Raw genomic sequence first — 15,445 nt, 5'->3', positions numbered from 1 at the left:
ACATCTCCAGGGAAATAAGAATTTGGGTGCCTCAGTGTGGCTAAGCCTGTTCGCACCCCGTCCGGCAGCCTGGGTTAGCCGCAGGCGCAGGCTGCACGCAGACCTTATGAACCACGCAGATTAGGCTGCCCCAGACTGTTAAGACTGCTGCACGTGCAGCCAAAGCGAAGGACCGGTTTCGCCAGTGCCACCATTGCCCAAACAACAGTTCTACTAAGCTACAGCCCACAGATGTCATTTAATTTTCCTGGAAGCAAAGAGAGAGATTTGTACTTTAAATCTGGGTTACTCGCGTCAGACTACTACCAAAGAAGAAACACACATAGTTCCTCACTCAATAAATACCCTTCTGTCCTAAAAGTGAAACCCAAATAGCAGCTGTTCCTGCAAAAGGTAATGAAAAGGTAGCTTTTACAGAAAGGAAGATTTTTCTTTTTTAATGGAGTGGATCATTGGACTGAGAGGCAAAATTATAGTCACTAAAATTAAGCCTTTTCCTTCTACGACCATGTGACCACGTCTCACAAAACAATTCTTAATACTTTATAATGAATACAAAGGCTGTAACACAGAACCAAACCTTCTTAGCTGAAATTAGGAACAGATTATGAGAAATCAAGAGAAAAGCCAATATCTTAGGCACCAATAATAGCAGAAAATCCATTACTAGATATTTCTGTATGATACTGAGCAAGGAACTATGCTTCCTGCTGCTGGGGAAGGTAAACAAACAAAAATACTCAACCCTAAAACATATAATTATCCCTATTGCCTATATTACCTATTTTCCATATCCAAAGAGAATATTCCTCACTGTCACACAGATCTCATGATCAGTTTAGTCCTGAATAGACAAGTAAAACATTAATGACATAATATATGGAAGATTTTATTTCTACTGGGAGCAGCTATCCAGCTTTTCCTCTTCAGTCCCCAGACTTACAGCACATAACTGACATAGGAAACGATAGCCTAAACCCCTGAAGTCTTAAAGTTTTAAAACTGAAAAGAGCTGAAGACATATCCTTTTAAATGAATATACCAAATGATTTTGAAAATGTAATGTTATTGAACTATTCATAATAAATACAGTTCATCTAAACATAGAATATGGTAATGATTTTTCCAGATCATAAGTAATGCTGCTGGTGATGAAAATGAGGTCTTATATCGCTATTAAAGTGATATGGACAAGGCGGAAATGTCAACTTATGAAACAGAAATGTTCATTAGACAAATTACATTAACTTAGTTTTAAACTAAGACTAGTGATAAATTGTAGAGAACAATATTTACTGCATTGTATAATTTCCATTTCCATTTATTATGCACATATGTTAACAGGAACTATTATCTGAGTCAACACTTTCAGAACTGCTGCTTTGTGCTTTTTCAAATCAATTATCAGTACAATACAATAGATGATAAAACACATATTAATGTGCTCCATTTTAGTTCTTTCTAGATTTTTGTTCCTTAAAAAACTGACACTTTTAAAATCAATTCAAAACAGTCTGTTGTTACTACACCAGTAGATGAAGTCCTACAGTTTTTACCTAGACAAAGAATCAGTCTGTTGAGACCACTTTAAATCATTATCTTTCTTACTATAACATGCAGATTTAAATTACAATTTTACAACTGGAGTGAAAAATGCAGGAAGTCATGTCAAACAAAAAATTGGAGAAGAATCTTTATTAACTCTCTTAACAAATTGATAGAATTTTTTCAGAATGTTGAAGCTTAACTACACAATTTCTACCCTGAAGCTGAAAGACTGTTGACAAATGTGTCTTTGTAGTAGTTTCACTAATACGAACACTTCTGCTTAGGCTTTATGCTGTATATGCTGTGTGTGTGTCAGTTCATGTGCATGATCTTGCTTCAGTTTAGCATTTTACATCTGAAGGCAAAAGGAAGACAACTTCCACCTTTGAGTACACATAAAAGATGTGCACCAGTGCTGAAGTTGACTGTGACTGGCATGTGACTTGATTCTGTGATCCACTGATGTAAAATTATTTCTTTATTAAACTAGTCAGCTACTCACAATTTCTTCTTGTTGCTGCATGGATGAATTTCTCTCAGCACTTCCAAACTCCACTAAGGCTTTCTGGTGCCTTCATGGAAATCGTGCCTATTGCTTTGCATGCTGTGATATTTGTGAAGGCAACTTACTGCTCATAATTTTGCCTTGATACGGCCACATTTGATTACTAATATATATCACAGACCTGTACACCATTTAAGAACCACCAAAGGGAACCTAATGGAAAGGAAGACTTCTATTCTGGATTAAGGGAAAGCTATGTTCACTCTAGCCTTCATGGCAATGGGAGCAAATACTACCATAGACATAAATGGAAATGTAATGCATACTTAACTTGTTACCCTCCCCCCAAAAAAAAAGAAAAGAAAAAAGAAATATGATGTCACTGAAAGCAATATTATTTGGATACTTATTATAATGTGATTAGCAGAATATTTTCAGCTGTTCAGATATCATTTATCATCTTATTCATATTTTATGTAGTCTTTTTTCCTGAAATATAATAAATACATTTTACGAAGGAAGAAGTATATGCATGATGAAAATGCATTACCTGAAGGACTAGGTGTTATTTCATTGTCATCTTCAAAAAGAGGCCAGTTTCATTCTGACCCCTTAACACCCACTGACTGCATAAGGATCAACTCTTTTGTTAAATTGTCATAAAAAGAAAATCTGTGAAACATATGCATGAACACATGAACGCCCTTTTCTGCTGCAATATTTATTAATGGGGACAAAGATATGACACTAAAACAACAATTATTAAAAAGTTTTACAGTGCAGTTCCCCCACCACATGCCACATGACACAACTAGTGCAGCCCCCTTTATACTCACAGAAATTTTTTATTCTCCTTGCATATATGTCTACTTGCACCCCTATCTTCCAAAAAATCCATCCAGTATAAAGTTCATATCAAATCCATATATATCTTTGAAATAAGTGAGCAGAATTATTTGTCCTCAATTATAGTTAAACTGTATTCTCAGATAATTTATAATATTATACCTACCCTCCAAAATCTAGTACAACTCAATACTTTCTGACCTGTGAGCAATGTTCTTCCAGGTGCTGTTCCAAGCCCTATGCATGACATTTGAGTGCTAATGTCACTGCTTCCCACCCTGTGCAAATCCCACATTAGAGAATGATGTGGATGTGGAGTGCCAATGCCTTGACTACAATTTTCCGTTCTAACTTCAAAGTACTGGTTGACAAGCAGAAACAGTATAAGAAGTATTTAATATCTGCACTTATGTGTGAAGCTGCAGAAACTGCTCACAGTTTGGGCCTTGGAGAGTATAACTCAGCAATCCTGCAGTTGAAAGTCTCACAAATTACCTAAGGGACAATTCCTTTTCATTCGACCCAGTTCTGTACAGGATAATCATTCATGTATTCACAGATACATAATGGAACATAGGAACATAAAAGAAAAAAATTATTAAAGAAAACCTAGAATAACAACTCTCACAGAACTCTCACAAATAAGCAACTGACCTTGCAGCTGACAGAAGGAAATGGACTTGGACAAAAGGAACAGCCAAGAATACATTGAATTACAAATTGTAGGTTTGGATTTTTTTGGTTTTTGTTTCTGTTTTTTTTTTTTTTTTACCAAGAATACTTCCTCTCACTCATAAAACAAAGGATTGATTCTCAGATCGGAAATGTTACTATTTAAGGAAAAGGAATATTGCAGAAATGACAAACTTAAGTCCTGATGATGGAAGCCTCATGTCATTCAAAATTGCCTCCTCTGATTCCTTAAGAAACGGTCCTCAGAATTTCCATAACTTTCTTATAATCCTCCTTATCCAAAACAAAAGAAGAAAAAGCTTTGTGATATGAGACCCTTTAGTCTGGGAGGGATAAAAGATGTATACACTGGGACAGAAGAATACCCATTATACCACTAATGACAGAAAAACAGCAGAGACAACAAGGACAGCTGAATCAGGCAATTATAAATCTGGGCTACATCTCGGAAGGCACATTCAGTAATTTCCTTGTAAATGCACTACATACTGTGCCACAAGACCTGAGTGTCATATTATTAGAAATAAAATGAATTTCATTTTCTGAAGACATAGTAGTAACGTTTCATTAGCAATTAATTACCACTGAAATCTTTAAGTGGCTTCCAAACTCTGAACAAGAACTTATTATGAGTTTTTCTGAATCTCACTAAGACCATAGTTTGGCTTCTGCTATTTTCAGAAAATGCGATGAAGCAAATGTCCATTGGATTAAATAGCAGACATTCCTTGGGACTTTTCAGCAAGGTGTGCAAAAAGACTACATACACAGGTATTGCTAATGAGCGTGTCAGCTTTATGTTGTACAGAGTCAGCTGTACAACTGCATATAAAAAAAAGAAAAAAAAAGAAAGCAAATACTTCTTACCATGAAACCCTCAGTGTACTGAAACTGAGCTCTGGAACTGTCTTCTGCTGTGGGACTCAGGGGCTTAGGATCAGACAAAGAGCGTTGCATCATCTTTGCTGCCTTTGGGCTTGATGGAGGAACCTTGGTAATGTCAGCATGCAGCATCTTCTGAGGGCTGATGTCATCAGTGATGGGTTTTTCATAGGGTACAAATGCTGACTCTATAGCTTTGCTTGGTGAAAGAGGTGAAATGGGTGAATAGAGAACTTTGGGAGATTTGGGAGGTGAAGGAACTACCTGTAATGTGGAGTCTGGGCGAAGGTGGGATGAGTATCCTATTTCTAATGGTGTTGGGCGTTTTTTATCTTTCTGAGGAGATGAAGCTGACAGATATGGGGGACTTTGTGTATCTGACTCTGTCTCTGTTTGACATCCCAAGCTTTCTCCTTTGTATGTCTTTTCTGGAGCTGAAATGTGCTTTATGATTTCAACCTTTGCATCCAATCGGGCCCTGACTGAAGGTGTTCTTATTGTTCCTACAGGTTCTGTTTGTACAGAAATCTCTGCCACTGTCTGAACTGCAATACTAGATACTTTGGAGAACTGTTTAGTTTTGTCTACCTCAGTCATACTCTCACTGTATTTCCCTACGCGGGTCTTTCTTCTGGATCTGCTAGAAAGATCCCATTCATCTTGATCTTCATCATCTGTCTGAACACTTGTATCAACACTCTTCTTAGCTCTCCGTCTCCTGTTTGTGTAACCTCTGTCTGCCCCATCTTCATCATCAGTTTGTACTCCACTGTCCACTATCTTTTTGAAGCACCTGGGCTCTTCTTCCAGAGTCTCCTCAAGCTCCTCATATTGACCACGTAATTTTGGCATAGAACTTCTCTTTTTCAGCTGCTTCTCCTCTCTAACATCAATATCCTTTAGTGACATTTCTGAAACGGAGCTTAGGATACCAGACCTAGGTATATATTGGGTAATGCCATCAGACTGTACTGTATACCATGTTTGGCTTTGTGGAATTTCAATACCCAGTACAGCTGAAGCTGTAGTGGTTGCATCATCAGTAGGCCAAAACTGGCCATTTTCTGTTGTTGCATACTGTCCTTCCAAAAGTGCTTGATCTGTGGTGGTTTGTGGAGAGCCAGTTCCTGAAGGGTCATAGCCATATTGATATATTTGACGAATTTTTTGCTCCTCTAACTGTTGGTGGAGCTGCTGTTGAAGCTGTTGGAATTGCTCAAGCTGCAGTTGCTGCTGGGCTAATGTTTCTTGCCTCATCATTAATTGGGCTTGCCGTTCCTCTTCTTGCTGAAACAAGAGATGGTGTTTCATGGATTGCAATTCCTCAAGCTTTTTTTGCACCATAAACTTCTCTTGTTCCCTAAATCTTTGAATTTCCTGACGTTCCCACTCTAGCTCCTCAGCAAAGCGCTGCTGCTTAATTTTCTCAAGCTCAAGAAGTTCACGCTCCAAGTCAAGTTGCTGCTGTTTGCCTTCTTCAGGGGCAATGAGAAGTGCAACTTCATCTTCGATTACATTTGTGTAAACTTCAGATGCTGTAGTCAAAGCAGGTATCAAGTTGGTTGGCTCAGTGGTAATTGCTTCTATACTAAGAGGTGGCAACCCTGTCTCAATATCAATGGCAGTAATTGCACTATCTTTTTCAGCTGCCACTGTTGTCAAGAAACTGTATGATCTTGGAAGAGGTTGATTTTGTTGCAAAGTTGATAATGAGGGTACTGAGTCAATTGTTGGGAGGTTAGATAAATCTCTGACAGTTGTACTGAAAATAGAGCCAGGTTGCGTAGTGATGGCAAAGGTGGATGGGATTGGAGTGGCTACTGAAGAATAAACAACACCATTGGATGATCTTAAAACACTTCCAACACCATATGGGGAACCCAAAGATGATACCATTCTTGCTTGGGAATACTGTGGTGTACTGATCCCGATGCCAGAAATCACTTGTCGAGTCTCTGGATAAGGACCAGTGGTCTTGCTTGAGTAATCCATAACCTCACCTGAAATTACAGGGCAAAGTTACAGTCCAGTCCCACAAAAGAATGCTGCTTTGTGGATTCTGAAAGTCATTCCATCTTCATGAAATAAATGGAAAGGGGAAACTGCATGCAAATCTTCAGGTTAATGATCTACCTTAGATGTGAAGAAAATAGCATTTCTGAACATGCAGGCACATGCAGGCACCTCTGTGCAAAACAAATGCAAAATGAAGAAATGAAATACATGTGTAATCCAGAACAATTTGTCACACTGTCCAAAAGAAAACAAAGCAACAGAAGGAGGGGAAAAATAATAAAAAATCATCCTGAAATGAGGTGAAGAACATCATAATTATATTTCAAAGAAAGATCTGCTGCTGTGTCATACTGACCTGTAGTAACCCTTCCAGAAGTAAGATCTACTGCTGCGTCAGTTGCCCCAACTCGATAATCAAAGCTATTCTTGCTTTTGTATGCAAACAGTCCAGCTTCTGATAAATTTGTGTCGGACATAGATGGTTTCATACCTCCTATTCCTCGGTAACCATATGACCCTGAACGATCATATTGATAATGGTCATCTCTGTAACCAAAACGATCTTCAGGAAGCGTAGTTGGAGGTTGCTGTGCTGTACAGCTCCTACCAAATGGCAATTTATAAACCATATCACAGCAAACAGCTCTTCTCCCTGCAGTCAGATCAACAGGCTTTTCATCATCTTCTATAACCGTAGTTATGACACCTGAAGTAGTTTCATCCATTGTTACCACTGTCCTGTGGGATTTTGCAGTGCTAAGGTCAACTGCTCCATTCTCCATTGGCTCCTGGAGAGTGGAGAGATCGGTCCAACCATTTGTGACACTGACAGGAGGCACAGTAACAGGCTTTGTAGTAGCCCATGTCACTGCATGTGCTGAAGTACCTAACGATAAATTTATTGGCACTTCATCTCTAATTGCAGAGAATGCCTGGCTGCCTGTTACTCTGTATGTAGGCTCAAAATGCTTTGATGTTGTTAGCGGCAGTGGAGTTGTCATAGCATGGCCCAGATCCACAAGGCTCTCTGTACTGACAGAGTAGCTTACAGTGGCAGTGCAGGTCCTTACAGTTTCAGTGACTACAGAAAGGGAAGGATCCGCAATGCATGCAGTGCTAAGATTTATTATAGCTGGCTGGACAGTACTCACGGGTCGCCCACATATATCACTTGCTGGCATTTGCCTTCTCACATCCGTCGAAACAGCAGACAGATCCACACAGCTGTCTCTCATTTCAATATCCATCTTACTTAAAGTGCGAAGATCAATGACATCACCCAAAGGATGGAATTTTCCATTCTCTCTGTACCTGTGTTGATCCACTATATGTACTGGCTCTGAAGGTATAGTAATAGAGACACTACCTAAACCAACACTGGGCACCTGGTCCTTAACTACAGACACTGCAGTCTTGGTTAGCTCTGTTGTTATTACTTTTGTTTTTGTACTAGGTATTTTTTCAAAAGTTAATTGTGTTGTGACAGGAACAGTTTGCAAAGCACCTGAAGTGTACATACTCTCATCTGTCACACTGTGAATTTCCATAGCTTTCACTGATGGAGTAAACAATGGTTGCATAGGCTGGGGAATCTGTTCTTTAGAAGGTACTTCTAAAGGCCAACCAGTAATAGCCTGACTAGTTATAGCTTCTGTAGGAGTTCCAGGCTCAGAAGGCAATGTGATGACAACATAGGTTTCCTGTGAGGGTTTTGTCAACCTTGGTGAAGATTTGTTAGAATGTGGAGACAAAGGAGAAGTGGGAGATGTTAATTTGCATTCAGCTGAAGAGACTAAATTCAGAGTCATACTTGAAGTCAATGACAAACTTACTGGTTTGGGTTGTATTTCTGCTGGCTTATGAACAGCTATTGGGAGCGGAGGAACGGCTGGTTTAGGAGCAATTGGAGGTTTAGTTACTTCAGTGGGCCTATGACTGAAAACAAGCCCTGCTGGAATGGAGGATGGTTTGGGTGGTACAGGAGGTGGTGTTGGGGTATATGTTTTTGTGATAGGTACCACATGATTCTTTAAAACAGCTGTGGACTCTACTGTTGTAACACTCGTGACTGAAGGTACCACTGTGGGAACTGTCATCACTGGAGTCTTAACCTGGGGCTTCTTTTTGGGATAAATAGCTGGCTTAGGTAAAATAGGTGGAGGTAATGGTGGGGGAGGAGGAGGTGGAGGTGGAGGAGGAGGTGGAGGTGGAGGTTGAGGAGGTTGTGCAGGAGAATCCAAAGAAGAGCTTCTGAAAAGCGAGAATACTTTGGATGTTACAGTAGGAGCTGAGGAAGGCACAGAGATCATGGTGGTCTTACTTACAATACTGGTAGTAAGAACAGAAGATGTTGCTGATGCAGGCTCTATAGCTGGAACTGGTGCTATACATACAGGGGGTTGCTCAGATGTAGCACCAGTCAAGTTAATCCTTGTCATATCATGATCCAATTCTTTGTGTGAATCTTCACGATGAATTTTGATAATGCCAGCCTCTACTGTACTTTTAATTTTTCTAGCTCCATCCTTTTCTGTTTTGGAGGTACTAAAGGCAGTGAAATCAGTTACATATTGCTTGGGCTTTATAACTGTAGTTGTCACTACTGAAGGTGCAGTTTCAGGCAAAGAAATTACAGTTTGATCCACACTCTTTGTATCTGATGCTACAACTGGCTTTTTAGTGTCTCTGGCAACAGAGGCATAAGTTGTGCTCACTTCAGAATACTCTTTTGTTGATGTTAAGGGAACTTGTATTATCATTCTGACATCTTCAGAATCTCCTAGCTTACTTAGAGCATCTGCTGTATCCATATAACCTGTGGCTGCACTATCCATAGGTGATGAACTATCTGTGGTACAAACTGAAGATGTAGATGATGTCAAGGAAGCTGCATCAGAAGGTAAAACTGATGCAGCACCTTCTGATGGCTCAGAATACGTCAACATTGATGTTTCATGAGAAATTATTTCTTGAATTTCTCTGGCATAATCTGTTAAGTATTCATCTTCTATTTCCTCTGTTGTAAAATGCTGTGTTATTTTAACATCTGGAATAGAAAGAGCTGTACTACTGGCAGATGATACATCTGAGATTGCTGAAGTAGTGCTTGATGTTAAAGATGTACTATCTATTATTTCTCCACCAGCAGATACCTTTGTATCAGATGTAGGAATGAAACCTGAAGCTGGCTGAGTTGGACTGGACCCAGGGGTTAACTGCATTCTCTGTCGTTTCATAAGCTCTTCATAAGCAGCTTCCGCATCTAACAACTGCTTTTCCTCAGTAGCTGAAGTTACCACACTGTCTAATACAACTATTTCATGACTTTCTGGGATTATATAAGAACTAGAAACAATATCTTCTTGAGGCATAATTGAATGCAAAGGCTCTATACTATAGTAGTCTTTCTGTAGATCAGTAATTTTATGTGGTTCTTCATAAATCTGATCTGAAGTTCTTATTTTTTTCTCTTTTCCTCTCTGTTGTATATATTCATTACTCTCATCCTGTCTCATTACAAGATTAGTATCAATAGCTCCATTGTAAGTATCCTCTACTAAAGACTCATAAATATAATCCTCTATTAGCATTCCACCATATAAAGATTCTTTTTCAAATACTTCATCTTTTTCATTTGTCATTTGAAATGGCTTGGACTTGGGGGTCTTGTGCATTATCTCCTCATATACCTCCTCAGCACTTTTTAATGTCTTTTGACCACTTTCTTCTTTTGGGATTCCAATAGGCTGTTCATCTGTTGGAGAGTACAAAGAGACAGCAGTAGGCAATTTGTAAACTTTTTGTACTTCAATTATTTTTTCTGGACTGATTTCAAATCCTTCAGGATCTGACTCAATACTAGGTGAATATTCAGAACAGGAAGACCGGTGCAGTTCTTCCATTTCTGCTGCCTGTCGTAATTCTTCTGTTGGAGATGCATCTTCAATGGGAGAAAGATTACTTGGAGGAGTCTTTGGACGCTCCCTTCTTCTCTGAGCTCTTAGTTCATCCTTGTCTTTCTTAGATTTTTTGCTAGAACTTTTTCTCTGTTGCTGTTCTAACTCACGTTGTTTCTCTTGTTCCTTTAGGAGCTCTTCCTCTTCCCGTAACTCTTCTTCTTCCGAAGAATCTTCAATAGTTGGAAGAAGAGGACCATGTGATCGATGCCTGGCTTTGCGCTGTTGTTTACTCTCCCCTCCTAGTTTTTTGTGACTAGGACTGCTGTCACTATCTTCATCAAGTGATGACACTGAAGTAGGAGAGGTACCTGGTGTGAAACTAGAAGCATGTAAACTAGAAGACCCTTCCCCTCTAGATCTGTCTTCTGGAGAATCTGTAAGACTCTCCATTTCTAGCTCTGGCTCTTCATCAAAATACAAAATACTCTTCTGATGTTCAGATGCCTCAGAATATTTGTTTGTTATTGTACTGTTTAATTCTATTGTCTTGAAACGTCGAAGGCCACCTCCTCCAGTTATAGTAAGTTCTTCACTGTCTTGACTTTTAGTTTCCCTGTATTTTGGTTCTGGGCTTTCATCAAAAGTCTCATCATCATCATCATGCCATGAATGTCGTCTTCCTGCATCCTCGTCATAGCTTGCAGTACTTTTCCTTGTCATTCTCCGATGTTTTCCAGCTGTTCCTTTTGCTTTGCTTTTCAGTTCTTCTTTCTTTTGGCTTTCAGTAACACTGATCTCTTTGAGCTGATTCCTAATAAATTCATCATCTTCAGAAGCTGAGGCATCTTCATCAGCACTCATCTCTATAATCTGTTTTCTAATGAAGTCCTCCTCATCACCTGATCCCTGACTGTCTTCTCGTTTGTACTCATCACTACTTGAAGAACCAATACTAGCTCTTCTTTTTCTCCTTGGAACAGGTGAGTTTTCACTCTCACTGCTGTCTTCCACAGAATCATAGCGTTGTCTTCTTGCTGATGTGTCATCTCCATCTTTTTCCTTGTAGTCTTTCTGTGAGGAAGTACTTTCTTTGCCATCTACTGCATTGGGTTCTTCATCTTCTTGAATGTCTTCTACATCTTCCTCATCTGAACTGTAAGATTCTGGAGTAACTGGCAAAGGCTTTGTTTTATGTTGATCCTTTGACTGTTCACCATATGTTTCATGAAGTTCTTTGTTTTTTACAGATTTTTCTTCAGTAAGTGTACTTGCCTGAGCCTCCAAAATAGACAGGACAGTACTTTCCAGCTTAGCTAGATCTGAGGGGCTTGGTGGACTTTCTTGTGAGACAGTGTCTTTTTTACTAGGTTCTCTGAGTAAATCCTTTTCATCACTGGGAATATGACTTGGAATTTCACCAAGTAAACTTGATATCCCATCAGAAGAATACCCGGTGTCACTCAGACCTTGTGGACTTTTCTGTTGCTGAGAGCTTGATGCCTCTGATTTCTCATCCTCCTTTTCCTAAAAAAATAAATACATATGTGTGTGTATATATTTATATATGAATTCTTAATGTCTCCAGGCAATTAAATACTTTTGCTTTTTCTAAAAGATGAGTTAATGTCTCAGATGAAAAATTATGATGACAAGAAGAATTATATTTAAACATAAATAACTGAACACTAATTTTGTTATGTAAAGCTATTAAAACAGTACAACAGTACTCAAAATGTGAGTTTTTTTTTTTTTTTTTTTGATTTGATCAAACTATGCTTTGCGTGAACGTTCACACTGGCAACCAATTTTGTTAGTTGTAGGATGATCTTTTATTTTTAAATATAAACAAATACTATAGTTATTTTTTTCAGAACACTTTCTCATTGTAATCTACCACTTGGTAATACATGCATGAGGCAAGTTTTTTGTAAGTTAATTTACATGAGAATTTAGTTACCTAAGTTACAAAATTGCCTAGATAGTGCTAGATAGAAAGAAGTAGAGATTGCCAAATGTCAGCCAGCAGTATTTCTGGAGTCTGCTACATTTTTTGTTCATTTAACCTTTTATACTTCTCTAGCAATACTTTAATCAGAAATTTAGGACCTTTGTTTTCATTTTTCTAGTTTAAGTGTTACACATAGTCGCATGCAACAGAATATGTGGAATATTGAGGCATGAGGTAAAGCGATCTGGAAGGTCTCCATATCCACGATTTGACACTATGCAAGTATTTTCTGACTATTTAGTACAGTAGAAGTCTCTCAGTATATACGTAACATACAGGTGAGCTGCTTTTAGGAAAGCGGAATTGCATGGAGAAAAGGAAGAGTCAGGCACTGATCAAAGGAAATACGGAAGCAAACAAGGCAGACAGTTAACTGAAGATCATAACCTGTTTTCCTTCTGATCCTAGTTAAACACCCCCAGCCATTCTCCGAGCTACCAGATCCTTCCACACAATTCTAAAAAGAGGAGCACATCTAACGCCTTCTTTAGATGATAAAACCACCCCAAAAAATCCTATAGTAAGTATTTTCACACCGCAATTTCCTGTTTCTCGATGAAAAAAAGAAAAAAAATCCCTCCTACCTCTCCTTGTTGTGAAATGCTCTCAGTGAAAGCATCTTGTCATGAATCTCACACTCTAAAGGACAGGCATTCATCTTAGCTGACAGGCTAACAAAGTCCTCATCTTCCCGGGCAATTGGAAAAAAAAAGGCATGCCAAAGTATCTTGATTTTAATAATATGATGTGATCTTCATTTTTGTTACTTCCTTCAGTAATACAGATAGGTAATATTTATCAACTTTGCTAATCTAAGTCAATCATTTCTGAAGTACAGCCAACTACTAAATTAAAGCTTTAATTTAGGAACTTCCTTTTAGTAATACACTGAAGACTTATTTTTTTTAAATTATTGTGGAATAAATATTAAAGAAATGATAACAATGGTCAAGTTTAATTTAAAGGTACATTTATACTCATGTTCCGTTGTTAGTTACAAAAATTTTCCAAAGCATATCACCCTAATGTTCCATTTAATACCAAAATATCATTAAAAAGTACTGTCATTTTATTTTTAATAATCAGTTTGGCTTTTTAATAATTTAATTAACATTTACAGTACCTATTCTTGCCTATAAATGCATCACTGTGCACATATTCCTAGATTAAAACACTAACACTATAATGGATATTAATATTATACTACTATACTCATCAATATTACATTAAAGAATCATTATTTCACAGAAAAACTTCATTATATGCTTTGCAAAATCAGATACTATCCTGAATATAAAACACATCTGTTCTTAACAGTATTGTAACCAATATGATAGACCCAAATATCTGTTACCAGAGCCAAAACAAATGCATTTAAAAATCAAATGTCACAATAAATATTGCTAAGGACGATTCTAATGATTAGGCTGTGATTAAGATATTGATAAGGTGAAACCTACAGTACTCCACATGACCGTTGGAAAGTCACCAACACTTCAGCATATCTTACTCCAAAAAGTTTAACACTATGATATTTCCCAGTCCTTACAGACAGAGTCATATATATTCTTCATACAAGCTGTAAACAAGATCAACAATGAAGGAGCGCTGGGAATCTAATTTTACTTCTGTAAATTATATTTACACTGTTTGTTCTCTTTATTAAATAGGAAGTATTTTAGGGACATTGTATCAGAGCATGCTTTAAAAAATACACATTCCACTAAAAACAAAAAAAATGCATGCAGAAATATTAATGTCCATCACTAAAAATTAACCTAGGACATCTGTCCTAGTGGTAAAAGTGAGTTGGTCAGGTCTTGGTTCTCCATGAGGAGATGTAGTGATGGAGTGACTGCAAAACAGAGACAGAAGGTGTGAACTAAATAGTTTCACTCAGAAATGTGTAGATGATAATGGGGCATTGAACTACTTCAGCCTCTCTCCTTGTAGCCTGTGATGGTAACATTATTTATGAGTCCAACATGTAGTATCTACTTAACGACCAAACAAGAGTGTTTTCCACAATGTCACTGCTATAAATAATAAGAACTTGAATTTTGGGAAAGACTGTTACATTATACCATAAGGAGAAGATAAGGTTCTACATTAAGGAGGTACTTATTTTATCTCTAGGAATAACTGTGATAAGAAAATACAATTTTCTTTTTAAGGCTATTACAATATGAATATATTTTCTATCATTTTTGTATATATACTTGTCTGCCTGTGATACACATTATGCAAAAATATTTTGACATCATGTGCATGTCATTTCCCTATGAAAAATAATATGTAGTCACAGAGGATTTTTTCCCCATGTTCTGCAGACTGAAAGCTAGGATACTGTCATTAGCTAAATCTATTCTTAAATAACTGGTAATCTATTTTGGACAGGGTTGGTTATTATGTATGCAAAGATAGCATCATTGCAGGCCTTGTAACATGCTGCATTCAACATAGGATTTTAAGATGAATAAAGAAAATGTTGAAAAAGCAATTGTTGTTGTGGATCATATACATTTAACAGCTTTTAGAAAATGAAGAATGTATTTGAATCAATATGAAAAAATGCTTTTAAACTTTTTTTTCTGCTGAAAGTAGGGGCTGCTTTGGTACATGTTGACTTACTGGGTCTTTCAGAGTAGTTTAATGGTCTTTTGTCTGTAAGTTTGCCTACTGTGAGTTTTTTATGCTTGACAAATTTAGCTTTAACAGAGACATCAATGGGAGGATCTTCCTGAGACAAGATGAACTGGTATAAGCAGCTGGTTGGATAAGACCTTTTAAAAATAGCAAATGTAATACCCTTAATTTGCACTGAAAGTAAAAATGAAATGAAAAATCTGATGTAGGACATGCTTGTACTATTCCAGTGGCATTTCTATTGTTTCACAATACGAATGAATACATCATATTCACAATATATCATATAACTGTTGTATTAGAAGTTTTTGCTTCTAAGTATCATTTATTCTTACACTTACTCAATTTAAATATATAAATGTATATATGTATATATATATATTTTTGACAATATTCAATATC

At 37.5% G+C, this 15,445-nt stretch overlaps 1 protein-coding gene across 1 annotated transcript in view; it reads right to left on the bottom strand.

The window, feature by feature from the left end:
• Positions 1-15,445, bottom strand: part of PCLO (piccolo presynaptic cytomatrix protein) — a 364,298-nt gene that overhangs the window by 178,373 nt on the left and 170,480 nt on the right. The window contains exons 5-6 of the mRNA XM_062597873.1: positions 6,846-11,913; positions 4,460-6,474 (exon numbers count right to left, since the gene is read on the bottom strand). Coding sequence (XP_062453857.1) covers positions 4,460-6,474; positions 6,846-11,913 — 7,083 coding nt within the window. The remainder of the gene's footprint in view (positions 1-4,459; positions 6,475-6,845; positions 11,914-15,445) is intronic.

This window comes from Rhea pennata, chromosome 1 (genome assembly GCF_028389875.1).
Source record: "Rhea pennata isolate bPtePen1 chromosome 1, bPtePen1.pri, whole genome shotgun sequence".
In the NCBI taxonomy this organism is placed as follows: domain Eukaryota; kingdom Metazoa; phylum Chordata; class Aves; order Rheiformes; family Rheidae; genus Rhea; species Rhea pennata.
The sequence above is the reverse complement of the archived record's forward strand: the minus strand, read 5'-3'. Positions and strand labels throughout refer to the sequence as shown.